Consider the following 13,381-nt stretch of genomic DNA (forward strand, 5'->3'; position numbering starts at 1 on the left):
GAAATCAGGAGATGAGGAAATAATTTGGCTGCAAAGTGTAGATAAGTTATGTACAAGATATCTACATATATATACACATTCATATGTATATATATGTGTGTGTGTACATGTGTGTGTGTGTCTACACATGTATACAAGTCTGGTACATCTTTTTACTCAGCAATTCTAACCCCAAAGAATAGATTTTATTTGAATAGACCCCTTTAAAATTGAAAGGGATCTGGGATCTTAAAGATCATCTAGTTCAACTTTTTTAGTATTACCAATATTCTTTAATTCTTTAATGTAATGTAATATTACATTAAACATGTTTAATGTAATATTACAAATATGAAGTCCTGGGTGAACTGATTAGTAGTAGATCCTAGAGTAGATAATGCTTCTCCTAATTTCACACTATTCTCTGTACTAGTTTCAACTAGATGAGGCTGAAGATAAAAGAAAAATTAGGTGGTGGCACATACCTTGACCTACCTGTACCCCGCCCCCCCCAAGCCAATCTCTAAGTCCTACTTCTACAAAGCAGGTGTCTACCTGCATTTGTAAAGAGTTTCCTAAATAGGAGTTCCCTATGCAAATGAAAAGTTCAGTCCAAAACAAACAAACAAGAAAAGAAACCTGGGAATCTATTCAAAATCTATTTATGGAAAGGACAGTAATTTAATGGCAAGTCAAGTATACTGCGCTTACGAGAAAAAGTAGACCGTTCACAGAAATCATATGCTTTATCTTAGAGCTTAGATCACTCAGATGAACAATTTAAAGAAGTCTAGAAGTTGGCTGCCTCAGGAGACTACGGGTCTAGCTAAAGGAGAGATTCTGACACAGAGGCTGAGTTAGGGATGTACAATATTGTACAATGAATTCCTGTTGAAGACTTGTACCACTCAAAGTATTTATTTGTATTTACACCTCTTCAAAAGGAAACATTTTTATTTTATTTAGTAATAGGTTCTAGTTAGCAATAGTGATCCAGATGACAGATGATAAGATATCTCTTTCTCAGCAAAAGTGGGGAACTATATAGGTGCCCAACTTTGCATATGCTGTCAGACTCTATGGTTGAATGGATTGGTTTTGCTCAACTCCCTTTGTTATAGGGATGGGAAGATAATGAGAAATGACAGTGGTGCAAGAAAACTTTAAATAAAACTTGATCAATAAAGCTTAAAACAACATAAATTCCAGTTGGATAACTTTCTTGGATGTTCAAGAAAACCACTATCTCATCCAGTCTAAGAAAGTAAAATATGTCAGATTCTTCTGCTTGTCAGTAACCACTTCAAAATCTTTCTTTGTTCTTAAACTATAGTCAGTCTCTCCATTCTACTCTGAAAGATGCTCTTCACTACTGTGAACTTTTCTCCATGCCTAACCTGTCATACACATTTAGTCATTAGTTATTTTGCAGAAACTACTCCTCTCTATTCTTTTGAATTAAAAAAAGGCAGTCATGAAGATAATTTATGTCAGCTAAGAAACTATTCCTTTACCATAAAGGAAAAAAATATATATCCACTAACAGAAGGCAGATGGGTAAAATTTCTATTTATTGTGTAATATATCTGAAGCCTTTATAAAGCCATAAAAACAAATGTATTCAGAAATATACTTACCAGGATGATTAGAAATAGGAGGTTGGAATGCAATCTCATTGTGAACTGGCCCTAGAGAAACAATAACAAAATTCCAACACCATTAAGTTCCCCCATAGTCTCAAACTTTGAATAATCCTTTCCTGTGTACAACCTTCTAAAGATGCTTAAGCATCATCTATGCTAATGACATATTTCTAAGAACTGAATTTGTTTTATTATTGAGCAAATATTTTGAGATTTGAATTTTTTTCTTTATATTTTTTCTAATGACTATCACAAAGAATGATCTAAATAATGTCAGTTCTAAATATAAGTTTACTGAGTGATAAGAAATCAACTGCCAAAACTTTTAAATTTTATTCACATTCTGTTAGATTAATCCTAATTACTCCTTCAGGTTTCACTGATATTTGGTTGAGGGCTTCACTAGAAATATGCTCAATCAAATCTGTACTAGCAGCAGAAATATATCTTGGTAGTCCTTATCTTAAGTCTCATTTTATGCAGATGACTAGCACAGAGGCTCCCCTTCCACCCCAGGATGTTAACATTTAGTTGGTAATATGTAACATACATATAAATAATATGAAAAAGACAAAGAACATTAACAAAACAATAAAATGAATGGAAATTAATAGTGTAAATAATATGTAAGTCTTGATACAGGACATAAATTTAGAACTATTAAAAATAAGCAATGCTTAGAAAGAAGAGTCAAAAGGTAGTTGTTTAGCAAAACAAAGTTATAGGTGTTTTAGTCATTTTTAAAAAATCTCACGATTGAGAAGCAAAGGTTAAGAAGACATCCTGTATCAAAACCAACAAACAAAATCCCCAAAGCAGCTTACAGTAATGTCCAGGATGGGGTGGCATAGGCGGATGATGCTGAAGATGACCATTTTGGTGGTGAGGTATATTAGGCGTATATGCTGTACTTCTACTTCCAGTCCAGGTGGTAGTACTGTCTAAAAATTAAGATCCAAAGGGATTAATTTAGATACTACCTATTTTCTCAAGAATTTGAGAGTTTTAAAGAACAGTAACAACCATGTACATACTATGATGGTAAGTAGCTGGCTGAGCAGTAAATCCATTCTGCTGCTGTCCTGGCTGAGGTCCTGAAGCTATCTGCAAAAGTCCTTCACTATGGCTGCCTGTCAATATACTGGGAGGCTGACCTGGAGAAACAATAATTTTTATATTTATAAAATAAAAAATGATTTGTATCACTGACTTTCTATATTAGATCAAAGATCTACTTTTTAACACGATAATTTATCTGTTCTTTCAGGATACAAAAAAGTTCTAGCAATAATCAGCACTATAAACATAGGGAGAGAAAACCCTTAGAAATTAACTGTTGTTTTGGCTATTTAATAAAAGAACAAGAATCTGAAATAATTCATAAGTAAGACAATTCCTTGTGTCTGAAGTAGGATAAAAAAAGATAGTTTTTACATGATATAACATCTGGAATAACTTATGGTGTCCTATTTATTCAGAATGCTTTAAAAAAAAAAAAAAGACTACTACTATAGTCCAAATGCCATAAAAATCCTCCCAGTCCCTCCGTTACCCACCGTACCTGATCCATTCTGATAACCCCTCTAGAAGCTCGCCAGCTTGCTCCTTGATCCACACCTGGCCATCTGTTCCAGTTTCCTCAGGACTCTTCTGAATAGAACTCCAAAGTCCCAGGACCAAAGAAACTATGTATTGAGTTGCCAATTTTCCACTTTGAAAACTGACAAATTAACTCTTCTAAAATTCTGATTTTGCTTTCTGTTTCAGAGTGGGTGGGTAAACTATGAAAGAATATTAGGAGGATTAAATATTCTGCTGGTACTAAATTAGTGATAGTGGCATAGTCTGGGCTTAGCACTAATGTTGTGGGATAGAAACTAGGGACAAGTGGAAGAAGAAGTCAGGCTATAGGGAAAACGCTGAGCTGTTGGAATCGGTGAACTCAGAGCTGCTAAGAAGCTGTCGCAAAGTTTTGGAGAGAGATAAAGAGAGGAATTATTTCTAATGAGAGATAAGGAGATTACGAATCATGGCTTACTCTCCGTGCCAAGGGGTTGCTAATAGGGGCTGCTTTTTAACTAAATGGCTGTCTGACTACACCAGACTATTTTAAGGGCTGATATGTGCATTTAAAAGGGAAAAAAAAGAACTACCTCTTTTTTTTTCATTCTTTTTCAGGAATTTTACTGTATTTCTAGGCTTAAAGCAATCCAATATTAAAAAGATAATTGTACTCTTCTGTGTCCGTTTTCTGAAAAGAAGTCATTTCCAGTACAGGTTTTTTCCTACCCTAAAGGACCTTACCCTAAATATTTTGATCTAGACGATGGATGTTGTAATACTGAAGAACCCCTACCAAGATTTTACCTTTCCCTGCCACCAAAAGAATGTGCCAGTGGTAACTGGTTTCTCTAAAAAGAGGAAGGGGAATGCCCTCCCCAACAGGAACATCTTCCCTAGTAAAATACAATGTAAACCTACAGGTCTGCTTTGACAATGAAACTTACTATCTAGGTTATTAAAAGATTTTAAAAAAGACTCTTTGCAATATGTGTAGTACTAGAAACTTTTTAGGGGGTAGGGGAGCCCTAAAAAAGGGCTCAAAACTTGAATCAAAAAAAAAATCTACCATTCATATTTGAGTAGCACTTTAATTTTTGTAATTTTCTTACCTTCTAGTGTTTTCTACTCAACTAAATCAAAGTTCTGAGCAGATGGAGAGAATGAAAGGCCCTATTGTTCAAAGTGTCAAAACACAGAACATTCTCCCTCCCCATGCCACAAACAACATTCCTTCAATCTTAAGAGATTAAATTCACAAAGTAAAAAGAGGAAAATATTCTTCCTATAAAATGAAATAATATTTCTTTAAGTAAAGAAACATTTTAACAGTTTGAACAAAAAATAAAAATCCATGTGAAAGTTTTACATCTACCTAAGCAAAAAAGCTACTTTTGTTCCCTTTTAAAGCTCAATTCTTCAACTATTCCCACCAGAAAGAAAGAGTACATAACAATAATGACACTAACTGAAGTGCACACGATATTTAGAAAGAACTGAAATGCTTAAAAAGTTTATGTTCAAATAATTGGTAAAAATTTCTACTACCTGCTACCACTTGTTATCTGGATGCTTTAATTTTACATTAATTTTAGGTATATGAAAGAGAGAATTTTCCCCCTCATTTTCTTATTTCCTTATAAGTTCCATCAAAATACCTTTTGTTTTAAGATTCACATAAGCGTTTTTGTCATCCTTTATTTGCTATAATTCCCAGAATTTTTATCTTAATATAATTCATCAACTCAATTATGAAGCAAGCAGTTTCAGGGAGAAAAACTATTAAAAAAAAGTTTGTCAGCAAAAGTGACTATTTCTCACACACTGCAATTTTTTAGTCCTCAACTAGAACCAAAGTGTTCCATATTTGAGCTTTTTATGTTCCAGTAACTATAAGAATGAGGCAAACTTCAATGACCTCCTGTAAAGGAGGGACTGTTTTTTGCCTTTCTTGTATCCCCAGCTCTTAGCAGAGTGCGTGGTACATAGAAGGGGCTTAATAAAACACTATTTGACTGACAATAACTAAGTATGTGCAAATTCAATTTAAGGATTTTCTGAATTAGGCAGATCAGATGTGCAAACTATTCCTTCAGTATATAGCAACCCCCACGACAGAAGTGAATTACTGGACTTGCTAGAGTGGGACCAAACTCAATGTTACCTGAAAACTCAAAAGTACAGCATTTTAGCCCCTTATTAACTCTAAACATCAGTTTATTTATTTATTTTTTTGCTTTCTGTCCTGCCAGAGAATCATTGGCCTCTAACAGAGGGACGCATGATGCTTAAATGATGTGCTCTTTCCTTGGCTCTACCACTGCTGGCAAACAAACTGCAGCGACGCTAACTGCAAAGCAGCTACATGAACATAGTTTAAACTGCTGTGGCCATGCTCTTAGTCATAAGTCAGTCCTGTAAGTTCCATCATCATTTATCATTTCCCATTCTTAAGACAGAATTAGTGTGAGTACAGAATTAAATGTAAAGAGAATTTCGTTTTACATTCAGTTTTATAGGATATAACCTACAGAGGAGGTACCTGTATTTCACAAATCTGTCAAAATCATCTAGATTTTTCTCAAGTGTATTTCTCAAGAGAGCTGAGATCCCTGCTGATATACATTACTGAGTAATCAGGATTTTTCCCACATAATAATAAAAAGCAAATTTGATCACTGGACTAGTTCAATGTTAATATTTCTGTAATCATAAATAAAAAATCTAAACAGTTAACAGCTTTGAACAGTTCTTTAAAAGAACATGTTTAAAATCCTGAGACTTCTTAACACCCTGCCTACAACGTTATATATTATAATAATAGGTTCACTAACACAAAGCTATAATTCAATATTCAAACGTCACATATAGTCTTACTAATATTTATAAATACCTTTGGCTATATTATAAATTTCAATTTATTTTCCAGGACCAATGCATAGACTAATAATAAACGTTTGTTAGGTGGGCAAGCACTTAGGACACCATGGCAATTCTTTCATTTTAATTTCTTGGACTTCACATGGAATATATACCAGTCTAAGTTAGGTGATTTGTATTTGCTGATTCCTCATTTTGTATATCACTCACTTGTGGAAGCCACAGGAATGTTGGGAAAGTTAGTGGTGCTGGTTGTGTTAGACTCAGATGGAGCTAACATGGCTGGGTTGGTGTATGTCTCTGAAGATGCACGGTTACTCGGTGGATGCTGTATGGTTTGAATTGAATGTCCTTCAGTGGACAATGATGGTTGTCCCTCAAAGTCATGAACGTACTCGTCCTTCACCAACATACTTGATGGAGCTGAATTAAAAATTAAACAAGTTTAAAATCCTTTCAAAATAAAATAAACAATTTAATAAGCATTAAAAAAAATTTACTAAATTCCTAATCCTAATTAGGAAAATCCTAATCCCAATTAGGAAACTCAGGGGAAATTACTTTATTATTACTTATTTCTTTGAATATAGGAAAGCCTCAGGTATCACCAATGTATAGATTATCTGCCTAATCTTTGGGATACCCTGAAGCTTCTTATTGTCTTAAAGGTACAGCACTGTAAGCTGTGATCCAGCACTACAATGATAAATACCATTAAAGCAACTTTTAGATTCCTGAGCAACAAAAAAACCCTATATTTAACTAATTAATTGACTTGCAACTACCATCATGAGAATAATATGTTTAAGTGTTATAGTGACACAAGCCAAATTTTGGGAAAACATTTTTTCTTCTTCCAGCTGCAAAGCCCAATTTTTCAAGCCACATCCAGGGAGAGAAATGTATAGTTATAATTCTTTGCTTTATTATTTACTGGAGAAGACAGGTAATGTTAACACCTGATAGCTCTATGTCAAATAAAGTTACAAACGGCTAACTTTTTTTTCTTTAAACCTAAAGAACTTCAGCTATCACTACTGCAGAGGTGCACTAGAGCCAGGCCAACCACTGAGTCAAATGTTAAGTTTTCGATGTGAGCATTTATATCTTGGAAATGGTATAAATCAGGGCTTGATTTATTGTTCTGTTGATTGTCGAGACTTATAAAAAGTGACAGAAAATATGTTATTAATGTGGACTAAACTTAAATATGGTGCTTACTTTGCAGAACCAGTTATTAAACATTTACCAGCACACTCTCTGGGAATCATATAACCTCTATATACAAAATAGAGGGGTCAAACCAATAACTCCTCCTAGAAGCTAGATACAGTAATGATAAACTTATGGGTATTATGAACAATTCAATGAAAAATAGCTCCCTAGATGTTCTTTCAAAAAAAATAAAAGAAGAGCTAAACAGGGTATCTAGTTTTTGAATCTTTAGATCACATTTCCCACACACATTCAGATTTAAAATTCTTTTAAGATGCAAATTTGCCCTACTTTTCCCTCTCAGGGCCATTCTTTTCCCATCAAGAATTGTCTCCACCCTAAAACCTAAGAAAGGAAGGAATGGAAATCTATATCACAGAGAAGATTAAAGGGTACTGTGAGGGGTGGCAGGTCTGAATGAAATACTGCTGTATAAGACAAGGTGTACCCATAGCTACACTGTCATAATTTTCCAAAAGGAGTATAGAAGGAACTTATCTTGGTAAGTTAACAAAACTGAGGTAGAACAGCATCTCACATCTGTAATGTCTTCACCAGATTTCCCCTTTGATAATTATAATTTAGGTACATGAAAACTATATATAGGCACTAATGATTCAGCTAGATAGTATGCTGAAGCAAGTCAGCCAATGAAATCTCAGAGGAGAAGCTAAATGGAATGGTCTTTAAATTTCTTCGTTCAGGTCTGGAAGATTTATGTGTTCTTTGAGGAAAGGAGACACAGACGGCAACATTTAGAGGACCAACGCTAGAGGGAGGCAAAGTACAGTATAACATGAATAACTTGTGAGACATCCAAAAGTTTCCTGCTCTATAAATGATAAAAACAAATTGGTGAGTGATGTCTATGTCCTTCCATTCACTATCATCACACACCACGGTGGCGGCTAGGGAGTATATCTGAAAAATCTAAGGCATGTAACCTCAAAGCTATTAAAGTCCTCTACATGGGCACAATGCATTTATAATGGGTAACATGGTAGATGGTTGGCTCCTGGTCAGTAAAAAAGTTAAGATATCTCTTTGAGGAGATGGAAGGATTTTTTCAGAAAATACAAAGATAAAATGCTTAGACAGGCAGATTGGGATAAGTGAACTTTGGAATTAGCAAAACCAAAACCTGCCTTCCTGTTTGGCTTTCCTACGCCAAGGTCAAGTTACTTAAATTCAATGCCCCCAGGCAACTTATAAATTACAAATGAGTTGTCCACCTACAAAGGTAAAGGAAGTTTCCACATCTGGAATTCCCAGCACCAGAGAAATCCAAGGTACATATCTCATTCACTTATACAGCACATTAAGGATTTTAAAGTACTTTTTCCCTTCTCACAACAATCTTATGAGATAAGTTAGTATACATCATTATATAACTTGATAATGAGGAAGTGGGGGCTCTGAGAAGTAAAGCAAAAACATAGCTAGTAAGTGGCAGGAAGGTCTTTATGCCACTTCTGATTCTAACTCCAGATTTCTCCCATTTCACAAGAAATAATAATGAGCCACCATCAGAACATCATACCGTTCTAAATTACCCATACTTGCCCAATCTTTCCTAGAATAACAAAACACATTTATAACATGAATGACCAAAATGCAATTACTTACAACACGCTCAGAATTATATTAAGTGATACAAGTACTTCTGACTGGAGAAGTATAATCCTCATGAAGAGAGAAATTTATTTGTATAAATTTAACTGATTCATGTGACCACATCATTAGCAACAGGCTCAAAAGCAAATAAACTTCAGTTCTTAAAGCAAAATTCACTTACTAATCATAACAATAACTCAAAAATGATTCATTCTATAGCCCTAGGGAAAACATGGCCCCTATGTGTTTCAATTTTTCTACCGACAGGTAACAGGTTAAGGGTGTGTTGGTAAAGGTCTCTAAAAAATAAAAATGTGCCCAGGATCCATTTTTAAGTTTAATCAGTATTATCACCACTTTCTTAAGTCTAGAAACTCAACAAAACAATAAATCAAGCCATGAACAGCCACAGCCATTAAGATAGTAATTATAGACAACCCAAGTAATTTTATGATTAACTTTCCTGATTAACACTAGCTTTTTCTAAAATGGGATCAGTACTGACTTAGTAAAATGTTTGATTTTAATTAAAATTTTAAATCAAACATGATGATGAATATATTATCTGCTATTTTGGAAAACAGAAACTAAGGCATCAATTCTATAGATATTTCTAAGTGATTTCTAAGGATGCAATATTCTGGTTGGTTTTCACTGGAAAAATGGTTATTCCCTCTTAAAACTACTACTACTTGAGAGTTCTTCCAAAAGTAGTACTGTGACATTCCTGTTAATTCATTAAACTTCAATCCTAAAATCAACCTTCCCTTTGCCTAATCACATCTATGGGCATTCTTTTGTCATACTGCTTTACAGAATCTTTGTATGGGTTCTCAATACTGGTAAATGATTAAGGACAATTCAAACAAAGATGACAAATAGGTAACTTTAAATGGTTCAACCCTTTTTTTCCCAAATGATGCATCCAAAATAAATTTAAAGAATAGGTTTCTGTTAATATTATAATATTAATATTACAATACATAATATTACTATATTAATAACAAAAAAACTAATACCAAACTGGGGGGGGGAATATAGAAACTAGAGACAATTATTAAAAACAGATTACCTACCAGAACTTTGCAGTGTCAATCCTGAGAGATCTTAATTTGAAAAGGGGAGAGGACAGTAGAGGTGGAAAAAAAGGAGGAAAAGATGTTATCACCATGGAACCAGACAATAAATCTGAAAACCCATAATCATGTATCACAATACCAAAACTGAACACCAAATACATATTCAACTATAATTACAATAAGACAATCTTATTCTGAAAAATAAAGTTTCAAAAATTTAAATAATATGGATTCTTTTGAAATAACTAAACATTACATAAAAACTATTTTTTTGATTCACAACTGAGATAGCTTTAACCTTACAATCATTAACTAAAGATTAAATCTTTTGACAAATAATTTCATCAGTAAAAGATCAGTCTACCTACCAATGCCAGGTGATACAACTCTTTCATAATGATATGGATTCACACAAACACTATCACATTTTAGGTCAAAAGCGTACTGACAGTACTTCACATGTTTAAGTTCATTTTTGTGAAGATCAGGCCACCTCCAGAGACGAGCATATATAACATGAGGGAAACCTTTCCGACCAGCCACCTAAGAAGTTTTAAAATAAGTAAAATGTGTATCATAACTATAAATTTTGAAATTTTCTAAAGTACTGAAATATAAATTCAAGAAGATAATAGATTCCATAATGCTCCTAGAGAAGTTTTAGGCTTAAAAGACTGGCTAAGATTAGTCTACCTATAAAATCTGAACAGTAAACAATTCACTGAATGGTAAACAGACATTATGACATAAAAATATCTACTTTTATTATCTCATGAAATAAACTATTCATAAAAACATCTAAGACTGTGAAATGAACTTAATATTAAATTCCTTGGTCTATAAGTTAAAGAGGAGGAAAAAGTTTTCTGGTTTTCAATATAATACAAGTGCTAGATGTATGTTGGGTTTTTTTTTTTTTACTAACATACTAACATTTACTAACATATTAAGACACACAGTAAAGAAAAACAAGATTTTTTTAAAAAAATTTTAAAAATTCATTTTAATTCAATTTTAATTCATAGTATAAAGTATCTTCTTTGCATATATTCCTGTAACTTTTAGTCTTTCAGTGGAACAGTATTTGAAGTAGGAGAACCAAACAATTTATTCTATAGTAATAAATACATCTTAGGAAGAACTTACATTAAGAAAATAAAGTAATAACAGGAATAGAAAATCAATCACCCTAAAGAGACAAGAGTAAGGCTGTAGACTAGGTTGTTGTATTAGACTAACCTGAAGCCTGCCATCCAATGTCCTCTGTATTGTGACACATTTGCTGGGATGGGCGCCATTTGTAGTTATAGCTGTTATTAAAGAATCCAATTCATCCTTCTTCTCCTTCAACTTCTTTACCAAACTTTCAATTGCTCTTTTTGCAAATGTTTCACTTTCTCCACCTTGTCTATGGCACATCAAACTATGAACAATGCTCAGACAGGCATCATTACTTGTGGGTGTATTAGTAATAGACATATTGTCCATTTGTTACTACTTTTTCTTTTGAATCAAATAAGTCCAAAATTCCTAAAGCAATGTTGATAGTGTTCAGGCAGCAAGGAGCAAATTCTAATGCCACCCACAGGCAGAATAGTTACAGACATGTGGTATACAGGATAACCTAGGAAAAATATGAGAGAGAACAAGAGATTAGTAAAGCTGTTTTTTGTTTCTTTTTAACTAAGTATGCTGCAAAGGTGAGGAAGCATAAAACGTGCTCTCATAAAGTTCCAATTTAGATCTTACAAAATTTGGGATCTTTGTTTAGATGCTTTTAGATATTGAAGGTGTTTTGTAAAATTAAAGTCAAAGACCACTAGACTATAATTCTAATGTCCTGCTGCTTTTAAAGTAATATGTTTAAATATCAGAAAGACATTGTCAAGTTGTTACTATTAACTGTATTTATTATAAAACTTATTCAATTAGTCTTTTGCAGGGGTTGGGCAAACTTAAGATCATAACAAAAAAGATGTAATAATAAAATACAACTCAAGAATAAAGATTAAATTCAATCATTTTAAAGTCATTAAAAATAACATTAGTAATCATTTGAAGAGCAGGATTTAAATACAATCCTAATAACCAATCATTCAACACCCTTTGAACTAGAGACAACTTACACTCCAAGGAAGCCAATGGTAAAAAGACCCCCCCATATGCTCCCAAATATTTATAGCAGCACATGTTAAAATAGCTAAGAACTGGAAACAAAGTAGATGCCTATCAAATGGGAAATGGCAAAACAAAGTGAGGTACTTGAATGTAATGGAGTATTATGGTGCCCTAAGAAATGATGTGTGTGATGAATACAAAGAAACATGGAAAGATCTACATGAACTGATGCAGTCAAGTAAGCAGAGTCAAGAAAACAACAGTAACTACAGTAACAAACAGAAAGAACTATCCACCAGAAAATTAAAAATAAATATAACAAAATTATAAAGATCCAGAAGGATTCAAATTATGAGATATTAAGGACACTCCCAACCCAACTTCTTGAAGGTGGAGATCCACAGGTGTTACACATCACATGTTTTCAGAATTTTTCAAAGTATTGATTAGTTCTGCTGATTTTCTTCCTTGCTAAAAAAAAAAATGCAATTTATTACAGGGGATAGCTCCCTGGGAGGGAGAGGAGGATGAATACTTACTTGGGAAAACTATGATGATGTAAACTTATTTTTAAAAAAGAAAAAAAAGATAACCACTAGGCATAAGTTTATCATTTATTTTTTTCTTAGCTTAAAACAAAAGAGAAATTTCACTGGAAAACAAAAATTAACTACCACCACACGATGTTTACTAGCTATCAATACAACAACCATTTCAAAGGAAAAAAATCCCAAATTCTTCAAAATTTTATGTACAAGAAACAAGGGCATACACTTGGATCTTTGATGTGATCAGGGTTTAGTGTTTATACTAATACACAACACAGACCCTCCAACCTTGTTAGTTACTGCTAGTTTCAAGGCTTTCCTCTTACTCTTTTGGTATCTAAAAAGTAACAATGTTATTACTTGGACAATCCATTCAGTTTTTTTTCATTCTTACTATAAGACTTCTCTTCCTACAGTCTTACACTGACTTTAGAGTGTCATTTGCAACCCACTCCATGTACTCATGCCATCACTTACAACATGAAGGATGATACACATTCTGATCTGTATCATGTATCTTACCACTGACCTACGGCGTTTGTAATTTTAGTTCTCTTGAGATTATTATAGCCTTTAATTTAAAGATATATATATATGTATAACATCACCCAAAGAATACTAGGGTCAAAAAGATATATATATATGTATAACATCACCCAAAGAATACTAGGGTCAAAAAATTGCTTTTCAAATGGCACGTGATGTATTTATTGTGCCATACTTTCAGTTTTCCATTTGCCGATCA

The 13,381-nt window shown here is 33.4% G+C and overlaps 1 protein-coding gene across 3 annotated transcripts in view; it reads right to left on the reverse strand.

Annotated features, from left to right (window-relative positions):
* The window catches only part of SMAD4 (SMAD family member 4), a 52,535-nt gene that overhangs the window by 24,319 nt on the left and 14,835 nt on the right, over positions 1 to 13,381 (reverse strand). For all 3 annotated transcript variants that reach the window (XR_011966415.1, XM_072606025.1, XM_072606026.1), the window contains exons 2-8: positions 11,210 to 11,594; positions 10,339 to 10,513; positions 9,968 to 9,997; positions 6,273 to 6,485; positions 2,657 to 2,776; positions 2,447 to 2,563; positions 1,617 to 1,667 (exon numbers count right to left, since the gene is read on the reverse strand). Coding sequence is in view for 2 of the 3 variants with exons in the window: in XM_072606025.1 (XP_072462126.1) it covers positions 1,617 to 1,667; positions 2,447 to 2,563; positions 2,657 to 2,776; positions 6,273 to 6,485; positions 9,968 to 9,997; positions 10,339 to 10,513; positions 11,210 to 11,458 (955 nt within the window). In the remaining variant the exon portion in view is untranslated. The remainder of the gene's footprint in view (positions 1 to 1,616; positions 1,668 to 2,446; positions 2,564 to 2,656; positions 2,777 to 6,272; positions 6,486 to 9,967; positions 9,998 to 10,338; positions 10,514 to 11,209; positions 11,595 to 13,381) is intronic.

Source organism: Notamacropus eugenii, chromosome 4 (genome assembly GCF_028372415.1).
Source record: "Notamacropus eugenii isolate mMacEug1 chromosome 4, mMacEug1.pri_v2, whole genome shotgun sequence".
Lineage (NCBI taxonomy): Eukaryota > Metazoa > Chordata > Mammalia > Diprotodontia > Macropodidae > Notamacropus > Notamacropus eugenii.